This window comes from Heterocephalus glaber, unplaced genomic scaffold (genome assembly GCF_053883595.1).
Source record: "Heterocephalus glaber isolate CG9 unplaced genomic scaffold, H.glaber_assembly_v1.0 deba00000071, whole genome shotgun sequence".
In the NCBI taxonomy this organism is placed as follows: Eukaryota; Metazoa; Chordata; class Mammalia; order Rodentia; family Bathyergidae; genus Heterocephalus; species Heterocephalus glaber.
In genome coordinates this window covers 34,927,525-34,945,489 of record NW_028258137.1, presented here as the reverse complement: position 1 = coordinate 34,945,489, position 17,965 = coordinate 34,927,525, and the positions used below count along the sequence as shown (strand labels likewise).

Genomic DNA, 17,965 nt, shown 5'->3' with positions numbered 1-17,965 from the left:
TTCAGGGCCAGGCCACTGCCCTCCCCTCACAAGAACCCTGGGCGCAGGAGACTTCTGGGGTTGCTAAGAAGGGAGCACGTGACACTGGAGCTGCTACAGCCATCTTGTCACGATGAGGAGAGGAGGTAAGTAGAGGAAAACAGAACTCAGAGGTGGGGAAAACAAAAGTGAGAGAACCAGAGACCAGACAGCAAAGTCTGAGTCTGTGGACCCAACCTGGCTGGAAGCTGGTCTATTTCTGGACTTTGCAGACAATACCTTTCTTCCTTGTCGGTTAACTGGGATTTTTGTAGCTTGTGACTGAAGGGTCTGTGGGCTCTTTCCCCTGCAGCAAGCCAGGCACCAGCAATGGGGAATGGCCTAGATGTACTGTGGTGGGCTTTGATCTGTTGGTCCCCAGAACCCATCTCTAAGTGGCTCAGCTGGGGTGACACGTCAGGGCCAGGGAAGGCTAGGCAGACGTGAACTGAGAATCCTGGGGGTCAGAGGAGGTTCTGGGCTGAGGGAGCTCCAGCATCCTCTCTGCCTGAGTCCTTCCTCCCCATACCCCACGGTGGCCCTCATGCATCAGGGTGACTCTGGAACAGATGCTCTTCCGGGAAGCCCTCTCCAGGCCCCTGACTGAGGACCCTCCTTCTGTCCTGGCTTCCGCTTGCTATGTGAGTGTTTTCTGACCCATTGTGTCTATGAGGCAGAGACTGGGTCTGTCCTGGTCACTGCTGTACCCGCAGCTGTCAACATGACTGGGAGGGACAGTGGTGAGAGGCCTGCTCCCTCTGGGTGCTGCTCGGTGGGGACGGCTCAGTGTAGGCCTCTTGCTTTTTTAGTGACACAGCTAGATGGTGTGGCACCATCAGGTGACCTTCGCAGGTGCAGGCAGTGACCAATCAAAACACCCCCTTTATCTGTCCCTTTTGCCTGGTAAGTATCAGGGTGAAGTCAGTCCCCGAGCCCCCTTACCTCCTGAATGGGATGTGAAGCCCAAGCCTTAGGAACTGGGGAGCCAGCAGCCCTGACATAGGGTTTGGGGACTGGGAGACCAGGGCCATGGGGACGAGGAGAGGCAGCTTGGGTGAGACCCAGCTGGTCTGCAATGATGCTGGATGCAGGAGCACTTGTCAGAAACTTCTTTTCTCTTGCAATATTTTTCAGTCCTCCCAAGGAAACCAAAGGGAAGCTTTGCCTGTGATACCAGGTCTCTGCACTTGCTTCTCTCTGTTTCTGTTTTTCTCTCTTTTAACCAAGGACCATGTGGACTGGAGGTGTAGCTCAGCAGTAGAGCACTTGCCTAGCACGTGCGAGGCTCTGGGTTTCACCCCTAGTACCAGAAATAAAAAGCAAAAAACCCCCAAAAATCAAGGACCTCCAGTAGCCTGTCTGAAGCAGAGGCCTGTTGGGGTGATAATCACAGCACAGTTGGTTCACTGTGTTTATTTTTATAGATCCTTTCTAATTATAGCATGATTTTGATTTTTCTGCTTAGGATAATAATAGGAAGTAATAGGAAGCTTCTTTTTCAAATAAATTTGCATAAGTAAAAAGAGACTGCTACAAGGAAATTAGCAAGTAGATAACAAAATGGCTGGTGACACTATTAGGCCCCAAAGGGAAGAGGTGCAGGTGTGCGACTGAGCCAAAAAAGCAGCATTTGAAGGAGCAGTTCAGGAAGGTCAGCTCCTGAGCCTGTGGGGGTCCCCACTGGGGACACACTGGGAGCGCCCCAACCCATCCCAGCACGGGCACTGACTTAGCTGCTCAAGCAGAGTCACAGCTTGGGGAATGAGGGCTGGGGACCAGAGCCCAATCTGAGCTGAGCTGGTGGCCTAGAGCCAGGAAACCAAGCCAAACTGGTGGCTTGCCAAGGCCTGGACACTGATCTGCAGCCCCAGGTCTAGCTGGGTGACCCCAAGGGCTCCCTGGGATTTGAACCCAGGAATACCCTGCCTGCCTGCCTTGCCTGTCAGAACACATAACCTTGACATGGACACCCTTGGTCTGGTCCTAGTGCTGTCCCTGACTGTGTGACCTAGAGCGGATGACCACTTTAGGCCTCAGTTTCCCTTATCTGTAAACAGAGATGAGTGAAATGGCCTTGGAGAATCTTGAGAGGACCAGGGACATACATGTTCCCTCCCCTCTCCTCCTTCACTGTGGCCCTCAGTGAGGAGTCAGACAGGCCCGAGCCTAATTCCCTGCTCTAGCAGTTGGTAGCTGTGTGAGCCTGGCAGGTCACTCAGCCCTTCGGGGTGTCTGTGTCCAGTGGTCCCAGCAGGGCTGGGCAGCAGTGCTGTCACACAGTCATACACCTGCCAGCTCCCATCCACAGGGAAGCAGGGGACTCTGGCCCCTCAGGCTCCAGGGCGAGTGCTCAGAGCCATCGGATGGCCAGGGTTGTGAGGCTGGCTGGTGTTGCCACCTGGAGCCCCCCGAGGGTCAGGGAGCAGGCTGGGGGTGATCTTGTTAAAATGCACAGTCTGATTCAGCAGATCTAGGGTGGGCCTGAGAATCTATGTTTCTTTCAATCTCCAGGGAGATTGTTGCTGGCACCCAAGGCCCCATCCTGAACATCCAGACAGAGCTCCTCACCTCTCCTGTGGGCCCATCTTTGAGAAAGCAAGGGGAAAGGTCTGGTTCCAACTGCCCCCACCCTGAAAGTTCCCAGAGACAGGGACTGAGTTATACAGATGCAGTGGGAGGGCTCCAGGCCAACAGAGAAGTGGGTACCCCAGGGGCACCCTGGGCAGGCCACAAGGAAAGATCTCTAGAAGAGGGGACCTCAGGAATCCAAGAAATGAGTGGGTGTCTAACTCCTGCAATGAACGGCTGGTATCAGGAGAAGATAGCCACTGTGGCATCCCAGGCTGTTGGACAACTGTCATGGATGAAGACATGGTGTGTGAGGCCAGCAGAAATTCCAGTGGGCCCGCAGACTGTGGCTGTTGGAAGAAATGGAGAAGGCAGCATTGTGTGTCATAAGGAAGAGGGGAGCCTCGGCCCCAAGGCTGCCCTTGGTAGCAGTTCCTTCTCAGGAAGCCAGAATAAGTCTATGTGGGAAGTCAGCCCTTCTTCAGGGACACTGGTGGGGAACTCCCTTTCGTGACCTTGTAGGTCCTTTCTACCCCATATATGCATTTTCTTTCTGTGTGGACACGATACACACATATGCATGACAACTATGTGATTTTGAGATGCATATCTTCTAAAAAATCTTTTAATAATGCACACTCTTTGTTGACCTAGATCTGTGTTGACTTCCTTTTAAAGAATTTGTATTTGCAGTGCCAGGTACACCTCCATCTGAAACCACTCCAACAGAACCGTTCCACTTGAGTTATTTTGGACCATGCTGTGTGTACTCGGCCCCCAAACGTGGGTGGCATTGGCTTGCAGGCCAGATTCTCAGAGATTTCCCTTCCTCTACCGAGTGCCAAGACTGATTCATACAGATGTCCTCACTGTCCCTGTTTACCTAGCAGGTGTCGTAGCCTGTTTTCTGTTGGTATAACTGAACACAGCAGAGTAGGTAACTTGTAAAGAATAAAGGTTTATTAAACTCATGGTTCTGGAGGTGAGAAACCTAGGGGCTGCATCTAATGAGGCTCTTCCTCCTAGTTGGCAGAATCCCAAGGCAGTGAGAAGATCAAGCATGCTAGTGTGTGTCTCTCATGCTCTTCTTCTAAGGTCAGAAGTATAATCATCCTGAGCACACTGTCAATCCTAATCACTTCCCAAGGTTCCTCCTCCAAACACCATAGTCAGATAAGGTTTCAACCCTCTACTTCCTCACCCTGGGGATTAAATGTCAACATGAGTTTTGTCACACGGGTTTATTCTGTTACACTGGGGATCTAACCCTTTGGCCTCCCAGCTTTCTCCTGGAATTTATCAAACTCCTCATGTTGGGAATTTTTTCTTCTTAGTGAATATTTGGTGCATTTTACAACTGACAACATTTTAGATTTGATGAAATAATTTAGAACACCAGCAAGATCTGTTTCACCATTACAAACAGGCTTACAGCTTTTATTTTTCCAAGTAGAGTATAATTTTCTATGAGCCCAGCTTTTCAAGCAATCTCATCTCTCCTGCTTGAAGGTGCTTTTCTAGGAGTAAACTGAGACTTTCAGCTTGCCTTGTCCAGAGGGGTCCACTTCCAGGACAGGGCCCAGCAAGGCCCCTACAGAGGTCACCACACAGTGTCGCTGTTAAACAGATTCCAATGTGGTTTTCTGAATGATTTCTACTCCATTGCTTGGTTTTCTTCCTTGACCAGACTACTGCACAGACCAAAGTGGTACCCCACATTCCTGTTTCCAAGTCACACCCCGAGAAGCTCAGCCAGTGCTTCAGGTTTTCAGGGGCTTTCAGCCTCAAACACACACTGGGCCTATACTGGCCCAGACTCAGCCCACTGGGCCAGACTCCTCTTCATGCTGGGGTTGGTGCTGCATTCTTTTCTGACAGTGGAATTCAATCAAGGCCACCTCAGCTTGTCAGAGAGGTTCCAGGAATATTGACCCTCAAAAGGGGAGGTCCTTGAGGACTGAATCTCATGACAGACCTCATTCTTCCTCCCTCCAGGGAAGCCATGCAAAGAGCAGCTGTCTTGTGAGTGAAAGTCCAGCCCTAGGTTCTGTGTCACTGCACCCTAGACAGGATATCACTGGCCCCTTACCTTGCTGAAAATACCTGTCATAGAATCTTATGGTGCTATTTATTGCTTTTTGGCCTCCTGCTCCTCAAAGGATAACACATAGCCTCCAGCTGGTGTTGAGGGGGAGAAGCTGTCCCTGGGGGGTAATAGGTGAGCTTTTGACTGTCTACATGCTAAGGGGAAGCACTAGCATATTAGGATGAGTGGGACTATTCATTTATTGAGATAGGGTCTCACTGTGTAACCCAGGCTGGCCTGGAATTCACAATCCTCCTGCCTCTTCGTCCCAGAGTGGTAGGATTACAGGGATGCACCACCACACAGGGAGGGAGAGACTATTTATAAGCAATACTGAGACATTAAGAGCAATGGAAAGACCCAGCACGGCTGGAGACATGGGTCTTCCGGGACATGGATTGAGCTATGTTTTAATCTGGATGTAAACATCTCCTGCCACTCTCCATAAAAACACAGAAAAGGTTCTAATTACTCTCCAGAATTGACTGCGGGGTTTGTGGTTTTGAGATGAACTGAGCTGGCACGCAGGGGGCACGAGATACAAGCAGGCCCCTCCGTTCAATGCAGATCAGGGTAGAGGCTGGTCCAAACTCACCCAGCAGTCAGAGTCCCCTGGTGCCTCTCTCTTTAAACCGAGCCCCAGACAGCCCACCGCAGTGGAGATGGCTCTCAGGACAGGTACTCTCGCACACTGAGCTCCTTGAGGGAGAAGCCACGGTGGCTGGGCCTGTGGAGCTGGCTCTCCTCCAGCCTCCCCTGCAGCGACGCGAAGTCCTTGCCTAGCGAGTAGGCCAGGCGCACCATGGCTTCCAGCAGAGGGACGTAGTAGCGGTGGCTCTCCCGGGCCTGCAGGCACCGCAGGGCCCTCTCGCCGGCCGCGAAGGCCTCGGCGGGGCGCTCCAGGTCGCGGTAGCACACAAAGACTGCGCAGAGCGCGGGCACCGGGGCGGCGGGGCAGTGCACCGTGAGGCGCTCCAGCAGCGGCACCACGCGTAGCAGCGTGTCCAGGGCGCGCGCGTACTGCCCGGCGCGCAGGCAGCCGAAGGCCTCGCGCAGCTCCGGCCGTGTGAGGAAGTCCAGGAGCTCACGCGAGCGGCGCACGGCGCGGATGGCGTAGAGCAGGCGCAGGTACTCCCTGAGCGCCAGCCTGCGCTCGCCAATCATTTCTTCCGAGAAGTTCCCCGTCAGGCGCTTCCCGGGGAAGACCACGTCCTCGATCTCCTCCCGGTAGGACTTCAGCAGGCTTTTCTGCAGCTTCTCGAAGTCCGAGTAGCGCCGTTCCAGCACAGCTTTGTTGCTGTCGAAGCTGCCTGTCTGGATGACCACGATCTGATACATCTGCGGCCAGAGAGAGACCCTTACACAGCAGCTTAGGTGACATTTCCCATTGAGCCACACCCTTGGCCCGCAATTCTGTTTTTTGGGGGGTTTTTTCCTTCTTCTTTGAGTACCAGAATGAACCCAGGGCCTTCACACTGAGCTATCTAGCCCTATTGTATTTTATTTTTGAGACAGGATTTCACTAAATCGCTAAATTACCTGGGCTGCGCTGGAACTTGTGATCCTCCTGCCTCACCCTCTCAGAGTGCTGGGATTACAGGCGGCGTGTGCCACCATCCCCTGACTAATACTGGTCTTTCATTTAAATATATTTAATGTTTTTAGAAAGTGAGCCGATTTAAATAAAAAAATTAAGTGAGTGAGCAAGGATATAATGAAATCGGTGGAAAGGTAACACAGGTGACGAATACCCCGTGACATGGGAATAAACTGGCCTGTTGACTTCTTAGGACCTGGGGCTTGACTAATATGCTCTGATGTCACAGGACCTAGCACAGTGCCAAGCATGAAGCCTAGGTCTTCAGTCATGTTCTCTGGAAGAATGCTGTGAGTTAGAGGGTGTCCTCCGCCCATTTTATGGTTGGGAAAGCGGAGGATCCCCAGGACTTGCCCAGGGCCGGGACGAGGCAGCGAAAGGGGTTCCCTTACTTCCCCTCTCAGCTCACCACAAACTTGGAGACCCTTCTCTGCTCGATGCGGGCCGAGGCGATCTCGAAGAGCAGCTTGACGGGCTTCCAGTGGCCCTTCTCACTCCGCCAGTACTCCTGCAGCTCCCGTGTGGTCATGCTGGAGTTGGAGCTTTGGCCACTGGGGCCACCTGGAAGGACAGCACCCTTAGGGACTCGCAGCAGGTCAGTGCACTTTAGAGGCAAGGGCCTGAAGAGGTGGCCCCGTCATCAGAAGGGACATCAGAACTCCTACCCCTGTTAGAGCACTATTTATCTGTCCCCTCCTCCCACCCCTGTGCCCTGCCTGGCTGAGTCCCTCACTGCTGAGCGGATCACCCCACCTGTTTCTTGGTTGTGAAATGCAGCTCTGTTCATTACATCATTTACTTCTCGCCTGCAGACTGGCTGTTGTGAAACCCCATGTTCCTGACAAGCAGGGACCCGGCCTGTCTACTTCTGTACGCCCTATCACACAGACTCTGTGCGTGCTGCGGGGACTTCCTGAGCACACGACAGTTTGGTGACCAGAGCTAGAAGATGTTGTGTTCCTCCATCTCAGGGCCCATGGGCCCTGCTTTTTCTCATGTGTGCTGCTCCTCTGCTGCGAATCCCGCTCTCCCATTCCCCTACATAGTGTTTCTGAAATCTCCCTTGGGCCCTATGCCCCTGAGAATTCTGAGGAAGCTTAGACTCTTTTCCTAATTTTAACATAATTGTGCATTTATTGAGCCCCAAAAGCCTGTGTCCACCTAACCCACTAGTCATTCTACTCGCCCCTTGGCATTTGATCCAGAGTTTCCCACCTTGTCCTTTTAGCCTTTGTTTTGCATTTCTAACTTTCCACTGATGTTTCCCTGGCGAGCTTGAGGGCCAGGACAGGTTTGATTTGCTTGTTTCCCTGCATGGGGCACAGCAGTTGGTCAGTGAGTCCATCTCAAGAGATGGTAAAAGGAGGTAGGTGTCTTCGGTTCTGGGCCAGGTCCCCCTTGGCACTCACTCTTCTAGGTGGTGCTGCTGGCTTTCTAAGAGAAGGAACTAGGACTTTGGCCTTTGAGAGCTTCTGGGGCACAAGGAGCACGCTTAGGACCCTTCCTCAGCTGATGCAAGATGGGACTGGTAGATAATAGCCTCCTCAGATGCAACAACAGACATGTTCCATGCACCTTCCAGAGGACCCTCTCTGGGACTGAGACCCGGTTACTTACCCTAGTCATCCAATATCACTGATCCCCTATGGAAGCCTCCTGCCCTTTCCCCCGGTGTCCCTGCTCCCTGCCTTGCCTCCTGGGATCATCTCCCAGCTCAAGGCTTGCTTTGGGATGACCCACATAAGAGAGCTGCCCAGCTGACTTGACACAGCCACTGAAGTGAGCCCTGTTTATACTTCACATGTCTTTGAATCTCTGTTCCCTGCCCGAGCCCCAAGCCTCAAGCCCACCTAGGTATCCTTCAGGTTCTGGACGTGGGAGGTCTGGGCCAGTGGTAGGTGCTTCCTGCTTGGTCCTCGCCATGCCCTGGGTCATGGATCCCGTCCAGCCAGGGCTCCCAGGGTGCTCAGCACTTGCCATGATCCTAGACTGCTGGGAGCACAGGGGAGACCGGTGAGTGCCCACTCATGCTGGGGCCCTGGAGTCCCCACAGGAGCCATGTCATGCTCACTGCTGGTGGGCTCAGGGAATGACAGTGGCCCCCTGCTGCCGGATCACACTTGGGTCTGCCCTCAGCTGGACAGATGGTGCCAAGGTGGCATAGACCCTTTAAGGTGGCACAAACCCTATACTGTTGTGATGCCAGAGCTATCAAGTTGCTTTGGGTTTTAAATGAGGTCATTTCAATGAAGGTAATGGCTTAGTGAATACTTGGAAGAAAGATGCTGGCTTGTCCAGATAAATGTCTCAGTATTCAATTTTATCTTACTGTGCAAATTTCTATTTATGTATCTGGCTATCCATCATCTATCTTATCTATTTTCAAGTAAACACTGACAACATATTGTTCCTACTTCATATTACCTACCTCTTGACACCCCCTTATTTAATTTGATGTCCACAAAACTCTAGCATTCCCCACAAATAACAGATGAAGAAACTGAGGTCTAGCTTAGAGTCACATGGCTGATCAGGGAACCCGAGTTTCATATGCTTGTGAAGTGTTGCCTATGTACTCCAAGCTCAACTTGCTGCCTCCCTGAATCTGACCACATCCTGAGATGGGGACTGTTTTTATCTCCACTTTGTGATAAAGGGACCAAGAACTGGAATTCCCCAAGAGCAAGACATGGTATGTGTTGCCAGGACACAAACGCGAGCAGACCTGATGCAGACCCCACTCTGTCTTACATGGGGGGGAGTCGGGAGGGTGGGCAGCAGGGGTCCAGTTTACACAGCAACTCTGTGATCCTGGTAAGTAGACTAGATGACCTGGTGGCCGGCACATTTCTCAACTTCTCCCTAGAAAATGGGCGCAATAGGCATAATGGGCGTAATGGGTGTAATCTGGTGTGCAGATTGAGCCAGCAGCTCTGTGAGGCATCAGCTCAGACCCCCCCACACACGAGGCACCGAGTGGCTGTCTCTGCTATTAGGAGCGGGATGCTTTGACAAGTACTTGTGAAATAAGTGGCTCTCAACTAAGGTGTAAGCTGGAATAGAATTACAACTATCTTCACGTTAGAAGAAGGGACAGTGGGACTATTCACTTGGAGCAAGTAGCGGGGGCTCTGTGTGGGAGCAGAGATTAGGAATAAGGAGGGCTGGTGATGCCTCTGCTTATCAGGACCCAGGAGAGCTTCATGTGGAACTCATGGGGATGCTGCCACTTGAACCCTAGACTCTTGGATTCCAGTCCCCAGATGAAACCTCTAGCTGACTGTTGCCTTGAGGGAGGAAAGTGGGGTTACTGCTACTGCATTGTCCCCTCCTATGTCCCTGCTGAGACAGCAGCCTTTTCCAGTGGGCCTAGCCAAGGAGGGGCCCTTAGCAGGGCCTGCAGCCTGTGGCTCAGCAGTGCTCTGGCTACACCAGGGCAAAGGAACCCCAAGCAATCTCCAGGCGGCCTCTGGACAGTTGCCCAGTGGGTGCCCCTGGGACCTTCCATCTACCCCCTCCTTCTGCAGATGGGTAAACTGAGGTACAGGGCAGGGCCTGACAGGCCCAGAGCTACACATGCCTGAGTAGGTCCCACACCCTATTTTTCTCACAGGAGTCATGAGCAGTGGCCTTCCTTCCAACTCACTGTGTTAGGCAAGGTCTCCATTTCCTCACAGGCAAAGTAGGGCCACAGCCCTGTCCTGCTGGTGAGATGACAGTTGGCTAGGGATGTGCCATATTTTTGTCTAAGCAAGGCCGCAGGTGGTCCACGTGCTCTCTTATCTAACAGACTCTTGGTGCCTAGGCTTTTGTGGGGACCCAGAATATTCCCGGGGGCATGCCTCTGCAACAGCCTCAGTCCACTCATCTGTAAAATGGGCAATGGTTGAGTGACATTAGGGTCTATGGTCCCAGCCCTTCTGGCTCTGGTTTCCTGATCCAGCAGTTGGTGCCAGGTCAGAAGCACAGCACTGCTTTCCCAGAGATGCTTTAAGTCCCTAGAAATGACACCTTGGCAGTGTGTTCCAGTAAAGACCTGGGAGAGCTGATCATGAAACCAGAGCTTAGAATAAAAATCAAATTCAGCAGCCAGTGCCAGCTCTCTTACATTTCCTCTTAGGGAATTGGCTGGGAACCACCCATTTAAAGAGGAGTAGAAGGGAAAGAATCATGCATTGGTGCATCCGTGGGATCCTGAGCAGCTTCCTGTCCATCTCTAGACTTCAGTTTCCCACCTGTGAAGTGGGGCAGCCATCTTGTTACTCCAAACAGCCTTTGGAGACAGCCACACAGGGATTCTGTGGGTCCTCCCTTCCCCTCTGTAGCCTTAGTGGCAAAGGTTCCTAGGTGACAACAAAACTCTGCAAACATTGGTACTGTTGGCTTGGGGGCCTCACTTGGCCCAGAGGACAACCAGCTTCCCAGTCCTGTGTACCCCGCTGCTCCTCATGCATGCCAGTCCTTCTCTTCCTCCTTGTCTCCCATGTTCCTGACCCTCGATTCCCCCCTCAAGAGCTCCTGCCATGTCTCATCCTCTTTCTGATGGGCACACAGACCCCTGCAGAGCCCATGCCACCTTTCTGAGGAGGCTGCAGAGGACTTTTCATCTTGAAGGAGCCTCTAGTGGAGTGAAACACAGCCCCCCTGGCCTACCCGAGAGAGAAAAGCGCTTTGAGCATTGGATGCACAGCTGGGCCAGGCTGGATATTACAGGACACCTGGGATGCTCACCTGAGCAGCCCTCCAGGGCGGGGGCTCCCCAATATGCCTGTGCAACAGAATCTCCTTTTGGGGTGAGGTAGGGTGCGGGGGCCTTGCCCCAAAGCAGATTTCCCAGCGTGCAAGGCCCAGAGTCCCAGGTAGCAGGTGTGGGGTGGGCCCTGGAGTCTACACTTTGTACAGGTCTCCCTGGGGTCCCTGCTAGGTTGATGCAAGGTTGCTGATCCCACTTTTTGAGACACTGAGGCCTAGTGACTTATTCCCCAGGATTGAGATGGGTTGTACAAGTGTCCAGCATTTCAGAAGGAATTAAGGTGACAAGGGTGGAGGGATGGGAATTCCCTGCCTACTGCCTCCCAATGTGCTAAGTACAGCACCCCCCCCCCCCCCGGCTGTCATCAACCCTCCTCTGTCCCACCGTGCCTCCAACAGGTACAGAGAGAGGGTCACAGGAGATGGGGATGGGTTCCACAGTGGGCAGAGGCCAGCTGAGCTTGGGATCTAACACTGACCTGAGGTCTTCGGGACCTGTGTGTGTCGGGGGTCCAAGAGAAGGTCACATGTCCCCTTTGCTTCTCTGTTTCAAGCTCCAGCAAGTGGTGAAGTGGCTGCCGCTTTGTTAAGTTCCCCGTTTGAAAACAGGAAATGGGCTATGTGACCTGCTCCTGATCTCCCAGCCCATTGGCTGCTGAAAGATGGTGTACAGCAGCCGGGTCTTCTTTGGCAGCCAACAGGGTGGAGTTGGGCAGTGCAGGGCTGGCTCTCAGGAGGGAGTCTAGCTTGGCCTCACTTCCCAGCAGCCTCCTTGTCCTTTGGAGACCTGGACTAGCCTGGCATTCAGATATTTGCTCCCAGAGCTCTCCCTTTCCCTCCTTTTCTGTTGCTGTGACAAAAGACCACAGACTCAGTACATAATAAAGAAAAGAAGTTCAGTTGGTACACAGTTCTCCAGGGACACTGTGACAGTGTCTGGGGAAAGACCTTCCTGTCCTATGTGTCATAATATTGTAGGAAGTAGAAGCGCAGCAAAAGAGAGGGCAAAAAGGGACCCACTTCTCTGCAGCTAACCCACTTCATGGTAATGGCATCAATCCATTTATGAAGACTGTCCACCTTCATGATCCGATCACTAGGCCCCATCTCCCAACATTATGGGGTTGGGGACCAAACTTTCAACTGTAAATTTGGAGGATACATCCATATTATAGCCCTTTAACATGTGGTATCCAGTCCTGCAAGCTAGGCACAATGGGGCCCACTATATCTCATTAACAGAGAGGAAACTGAGGCTTGGAGCACAGAGCTGGTGGGACACAGAACTGGTGCCTGACATGGAAGGGCATGGGGTGACCTCAGAGTTCCATCTGTGCAGAGCTGTACCCAGCACTGTGTACAGAAAGTACCAGGAAAGTCAAATGTTTGGGCAGTGATGTGACACATGGCCACCAGTATTTATGGCCTTAAGGGCAAGAAGCTGGGGCAGAACTAAAAATAGGACCTTGCTGCCGTTCCCCAGAAATCCACAATGTGTCTTCCCAGCAGAGATGATCACAGCCCTGATTCTCATGGGGTCGCTTCCTTTCTTTATAAATCTCCTACCTATGAATAGACCCTAAATACTTGAGTCTCATTTTACTTATTTTTGAGTTCTATGTAAATTGAGCCATACATACTGTTTGTATTCTTTGATGTTCTTCTTTCAGTCAACATTTATGTAAGATTCACTGATTGTGTGTGTTTGTGTGGTAGCTAGAGTTTTTAAATATGTACTTCCATTGCTATGTTATTTGAATACCTTATTATTTATCCTTTTTTGGTCTCTTGATGCATATTTACATTGTTTCTAGCATGGTCTTGATGATCAGTGCTGCTGGTTATATTACACATTTATCCAAGAACGTGTGATTTTGGGGGAGGTACTTGGGAACTGAACCCAGAAACTTCACATTGAATTACATCCTTAACCCTTTTTTGTTTTGAGACAGGATCTCACTAGGTCAGTAAGTTGCCCAAATTAGGCTCTCACTTGTGATTCTCCTGTCTCAGCCTCCCAGAGTGCTGTGATTATAGATGTGTGCTGCCACACCTGGCCCTATGTGATTTTCCCGGGTGAAATTACCAGGTCTCCAAGTTCGAATAGTTTCAACTGTATTAGAATTAAGCCAAGCCATTTTCCAGCATGCCCCTGCCATTCTGGATTCCCACCAGCAGCCCATGAGAGATCTGGGTGCTCTGCCTTCTCACTCACACTCGGCCATGTTGGTATTTTGTATCATAGACACTGTAGTGAAGACTAATGATGCTAAGCATCTTTTCATGGGCTTACTTTCCATCTTTAGCTTTTCTTCAGTGAAGTATCTTTTCAAGTCTGTCTTCTCATTGAATTATTTTTTATCAGTTTGTAGGTATTCTTTATGGACTCATTTGGGTCTGTGTGCTTCTCAGCATCCATTTCCTTCCTGTGCTTTGTATTTGAATTCACTTCATGGGCTCCTGTGATGAAGTTACCAACTTTAAGTAACCCAGCCACATCAGTCTTTTCTTTCTTAACCAAGTCATGGAGCTTTCTCCTTTTTTGCTGCTGCAACAACCTTATCCAACCTTGGGAGGCTTAAGCTGAGTGAAGATGTGCAAAGGATTTAGAACAATGCTGTTCTGTTCTCTACAAATGCTGGCAACTGTTGTTCTGAAATCTTTGGTTTGACTTTCTCACACGGGGCTCTATAATGCACCTGTTTACTTGTTGAATTTATTGAAATGGTCACCAATCTCATTTCTCTGCCATACCATTACTGTTAGGAAGAGTGCCTGAATATGTAATGGTCTGTTTCTGGGGAGAGCGCTGCAGGGAAGTACTGTGTGTGGTGTGCCCCTACTGTTGGCTGGGGAGCCCTGGCTGCTGCCGCCGTGTCTACTTCACCCCCATCACAGGAGGCAGCAGGCATGACGTGGAGTGGGGCACTCAAATAGCATGAGTCTGTGTGGCCTCTCCCCTCCACTCTCTGACTTTGCTGGGCACCTTGACAGTTTTCCTGTCCAGCCTCCGCCCTTGCCTGGAACCTATGAAATTCCAGGGCAGACACAACCCGTCTTGGAGCCTCGGAAACCCCTCACCCAGCAGTCAGCAACCACAGGGGAAGGGTGTGTGGCAGCTACCACTTCCTCTTCTGGAGCCAGGAGACAGTCTTTGGAAACCCCCAGACCTGGAGGATGTCTGGCCTATGTCAGAAGTACCCAGCTGGACAAGACTGACTGGCAGGCTTCCAGCCTGGCTACCTGCTGGGTGTGGCTTTTCTCTGCAGCCCTAGCAGTGGAGAGCAGGCAAGGGCAACATCTTGGTCTGTTCAGGCTGCCGTAACAGTAACAGAGTACCATAGAGTAGCAAGCTTCTCACAGTTAGGGAGGCTGGGAGGTCCCAGGCCAAGGCGCGGGCAGATTTAGTGTCTGGGGAAGGCTCATTCTGGGTTTGAAGGTGGCCCTCTTCTTGTTATAGCTCATGTGGCAGAAAGAGGGTGAGAGAGCTCTCAGCGTCTCTCTTATAAAGGCACTGATCCTATTCCCGAGGGTGATCTCATGATCTGATTATCTCTCAAAGGCCCCAGCTCTTCATACTATCACAGTGGGGTTAGGATTTCAACATATAAATTGGGGGTGGGGTGGGGGACATCAGGGCCTTAACAGGTTGACATGGTTCCACTGTCATGGGTGGGACACAGCAGGGGACAGCCCTCTTTGCAGTACTGAAGCCAGATGGTGACGAGTGGGCACCGAGGAGCACTGGGAAGTTGGGGAGGGTAAGCTCTGGCAGCTCAGAGTCTGGGTGCCCCTTCTAGAATTCAGAACCAGAGCACCACTCTCTCTTGCCCAGATGGCTTCCTGTCACATTCAGACCAAATCTAATCTCCTTGCCGAAGCCTGCTGAATCTTCCTGACCTCACTGGGTCCTTTCCCAGTGTTACTCCCCATGCTCGCTGCAGCTGTCCTAGGTGGCTTGGGGTTTCGAAAGTGTTGGTGTCTTTGCAGTTCCTTTGGGTGGAAATACCCTTCTTTTGGTTCTTTCCATAACGGGTATTTTCACATCATTAAGCGGCAGTTTCTTCTTCCCTCCTCTAGGCGGCTTCTCCTGACCTCTCTGTTCAGACCATTTGCTGACCATTTGGTTATTCGTTTACTGTCTCAAATATGGTGATGGCGGAGACTTTGTGTCAGCATTTTGTCCCTAGCACCAAGCACCGTTCCTGCCACCTAGTGGGTGCTCTGTAACTGTTTTGCATGTGAGCCAGGGATGGTGGTGTATATTTGTAATCCTAGTACTCTGGGAGGCTGAGGCTGGAAGACCATAATAAGTGTGAGCCCAGCCTGGACAATTTAGCAACTAAGTGAGACCTTGTCTGAAAATGAAAAAAAAAAAAAAAAAGTGGGCTGGGGATATAGCTCAGTGTGAAGGCTCTGGGTCCAATCCCTGCACATTCCTCCACCCCCTAGCCCTGCCTAAAAAAAGGAAAAGAAAAAGTAACTGTTGTGTGAGTGAACCAATGAATGAGTGGGTGGGGTAAACACAGGGAAGGGATTATCCCGGCTCAGCTGTGACTCATAACATGATTCTGGGCAGACACCCACTCCTCTCTGAATTTCCATTTTACTCTTTGGAACACAGTATCAAATCAACTCCTCCTAGCAGCAAAGCATCCTACTTGAGCAAATCACTAAGCCCTAAAAACTACTGCTCACCAGCACTGCAGATGTCTGACACACTCTGGACTATGATAGTGAAACATTCGCTTAGAAACATTCAACAGGAATTGATGGCCACCGGTGGGCTTCCCTAGGTCTGACAAGAAAACTCCAGCTGACCAGGGTTTTGCAGGTGATACAAAACCTGCTCCTGTGAACCTAGTTTTTCTGCACCTGAGTGTTTCAAGGGTTTTCATACTGCAGGATTTTAAAATTGGGGCAACAGATGGAGTTCACTATGGGACACAACTGTGGTTGTATTGAGACACCCTAGGGTAGGCCTGGGGTGCAGGTGTTATTTCTCTATGCCAGGCTGGGAGCTCCAGGCACTGTCCCTGAGCCCCCTCGTCCTCTCTTACCCTCAGGATGCTCAGGCTTTCTGATCTGAGGCTGGATCTGTGATGCAGTGCTGGGGTGGAACCTAGGAACCTGCACAGGCTAGACACATGCTCTACAACTGTGCTACCGCATGCACACCTGTCTGCCTTCTAACAGGATGGCACTTGCTTCCCATTCTTGGGAGATCTGTTTGTTTGTGTGAAGTCTAACCAGCACTTGGGAAGGAGATTTAGGGCTATGGTGTATGTTTTAAGGTTTGTGCTCGTAATAGGGCACCTGAGGAGGCTAGGTGGGGCTGAAACATAGACTCCACTTGGCTTTTCATGTTCCAGCAGACACAGGGGTGCCTTCTCCTTAAAAAAAGGACACAAATCTGGCCTGGCTGCAGGTTAATTCATGATGGCAGGTCGAGGAATCGTTTTTCAAAGATGGCTGCCAGAATATTTTATTTTGCTGAAGTGGAATCTGTAAGCTTGAGACTTGAACAGAAGGGATTGAGAAAATAAAGGTGATTCTAGAAGCAGTAGGATGGGGAAGACAAGGGAGAATCATACATAATATGTCAGAATGGGGAGGCTGGCTAGGGGAGCTGGATTCTATTTCTTGGGTGGCGGATGGACTCAGTCTGTTCAGGTTGCTATAGCAAAATAGCATAGACCATGTGGTTTATAAATTCTCATAGTTTGGAGGCTGGAAGTGCAAGATCAAGGCTCTAACAGATTCAGTGTCTTTTGAGAGCCTGCTTCCTAGATGGCTGTCTTCTTGCTGTGGAAGGGTGAGGGGTCTCTTTGGCAAGGGCACTAATACCATTCAGGCACTCATACCATTCCTATTTGAGTGCTTTTAGTTCTCACAACATGCCAAGTCCTAGTAGATGTATTCTTCAGGGCAAGAGCCAAGTGGATTGTCATCTCCACTTAATAGGAAGACTGTTACAGTTTGGGTCTAAAACATCCCCTGCTAGTCTCCAGTGTTGAAGGCTTTGTCCTCAGTGCAGCAATGTTTAGAGATGGGGCTCTGGAAGGCCATTAGGCCATGAAGGCTCTAAGTTCATCAGAGGATCGATCTATTGATGGATTGATAATTTGATGGCATTTATGGAGGTGATAGAAACTTAGGAGGTAGATCTTGGTTAAAGGAAGTAGGTCATGGGAAGCATGCCTTTGGGGACTGTAGCTTGTCCCTGGCCCCTGCCTCTCTGTTTTCTGGCTGCCATGAGATGAGCAGCTTTCCTCTCCACACCCTTCTGCCAGTGATGTTTCTGCCTCATCAGACCCTATAGCAATGAAGCCAGCTGACCTTGCTAACACCTCTGAAACTGTGAGCCAAAATAAACTTTTCTTCCTTTAAATTGTTTTCTCAGGTATTTTGTCACAGCACAGAAAAGCTGACTGATACAGACTGAGGTCAAGAAATGCTAAGTAACTGGCCAACCATGCTCAGAGCTAAGTGGCAGAGCTGGGATTCAAACCCAGTTTTGTTTGCATCCAAAGTCCCTGCTGTTACTTCTTGTTGTCACTACCTGGGCAGAGTGAGCCAAAGCCCAAGGTGGCATACTGGGTACTGGAAGAAGCTGATGCCAATGAGAGGTGCCTGTTGGGATGGTGGGAAAGCCAGCCTTGCATTCATTCATGACCTAGTGCTGGAAGGGTTTGGGCCTTGGTGAGGGGTGGATTGATTGGAGCACAGACCTGCATGGGTCTCTGCCCAGTGTGAGTCCAGAGTGTCCACAGCAGCAGTGGGTACATCTGGGTGGGGCCCCTTCCATCCTAGCAGCCTGGAGAGAGCCCCACCTGGCCAAGGAGGAAGCCCTCAGGCAACCTGTTTCTACCCTGCCTCCTGGCTCAGGAGGGTTTTACGTTAAGCAGCCCAGAGTGTTCCCCCAGAAGAGGAGAGCCTGGACC

At 51.1% G+C, this 17,965-nt stretch overlaps 1 protein-coding gene across 3 annotated transcripts; it reads right to left on the bottom strand.

Annotated features, from left to right (window-relative positions):
- Nucleotides 1–3,992: 3,992 nt before the first annotated feature.
- Nucleotides 3,993–11,641, bottom strand: Snx20 (sorting nexin 20). 3 transcript variants are annotated; one of them, XM_004847943.3, is made up of 4 exons: nt 11,501–11,640; nt 8,120–8,261; nt 6,679–6,830; nt 3,993–6,010 (listed from the first exon to the last, which is right to left on the bottom strand). In XM_004847943.3, exons 2-4 carry the CDS (start codon nt 8,247–8,249, stop codon nt 5,342–5,344), a joined length of 951 nt encoding a protein of 316 aa, XP_004848000.1. In that variant the 5' UTR covers nt 8,250–8,261; nt 11,501–11,640; the 3' UTR covers nt 3,993–5,341. The 3 variants fall into 3 exon arrangements, with proteins under 3 accessions (XP_004848000.1, XP_004847999.1, XP_004848002.1); XM_004847942.3 differs by having other exon boundaries at nt 8,120–8,258; XM_004847945.3 differs by lacking the exon at nt 8,120–8,261 and having other exon boundaries at nt 11,501–11,641.
- Nucleotides 11,642–17,965: the final 6,324 nt, after the last annotated feature.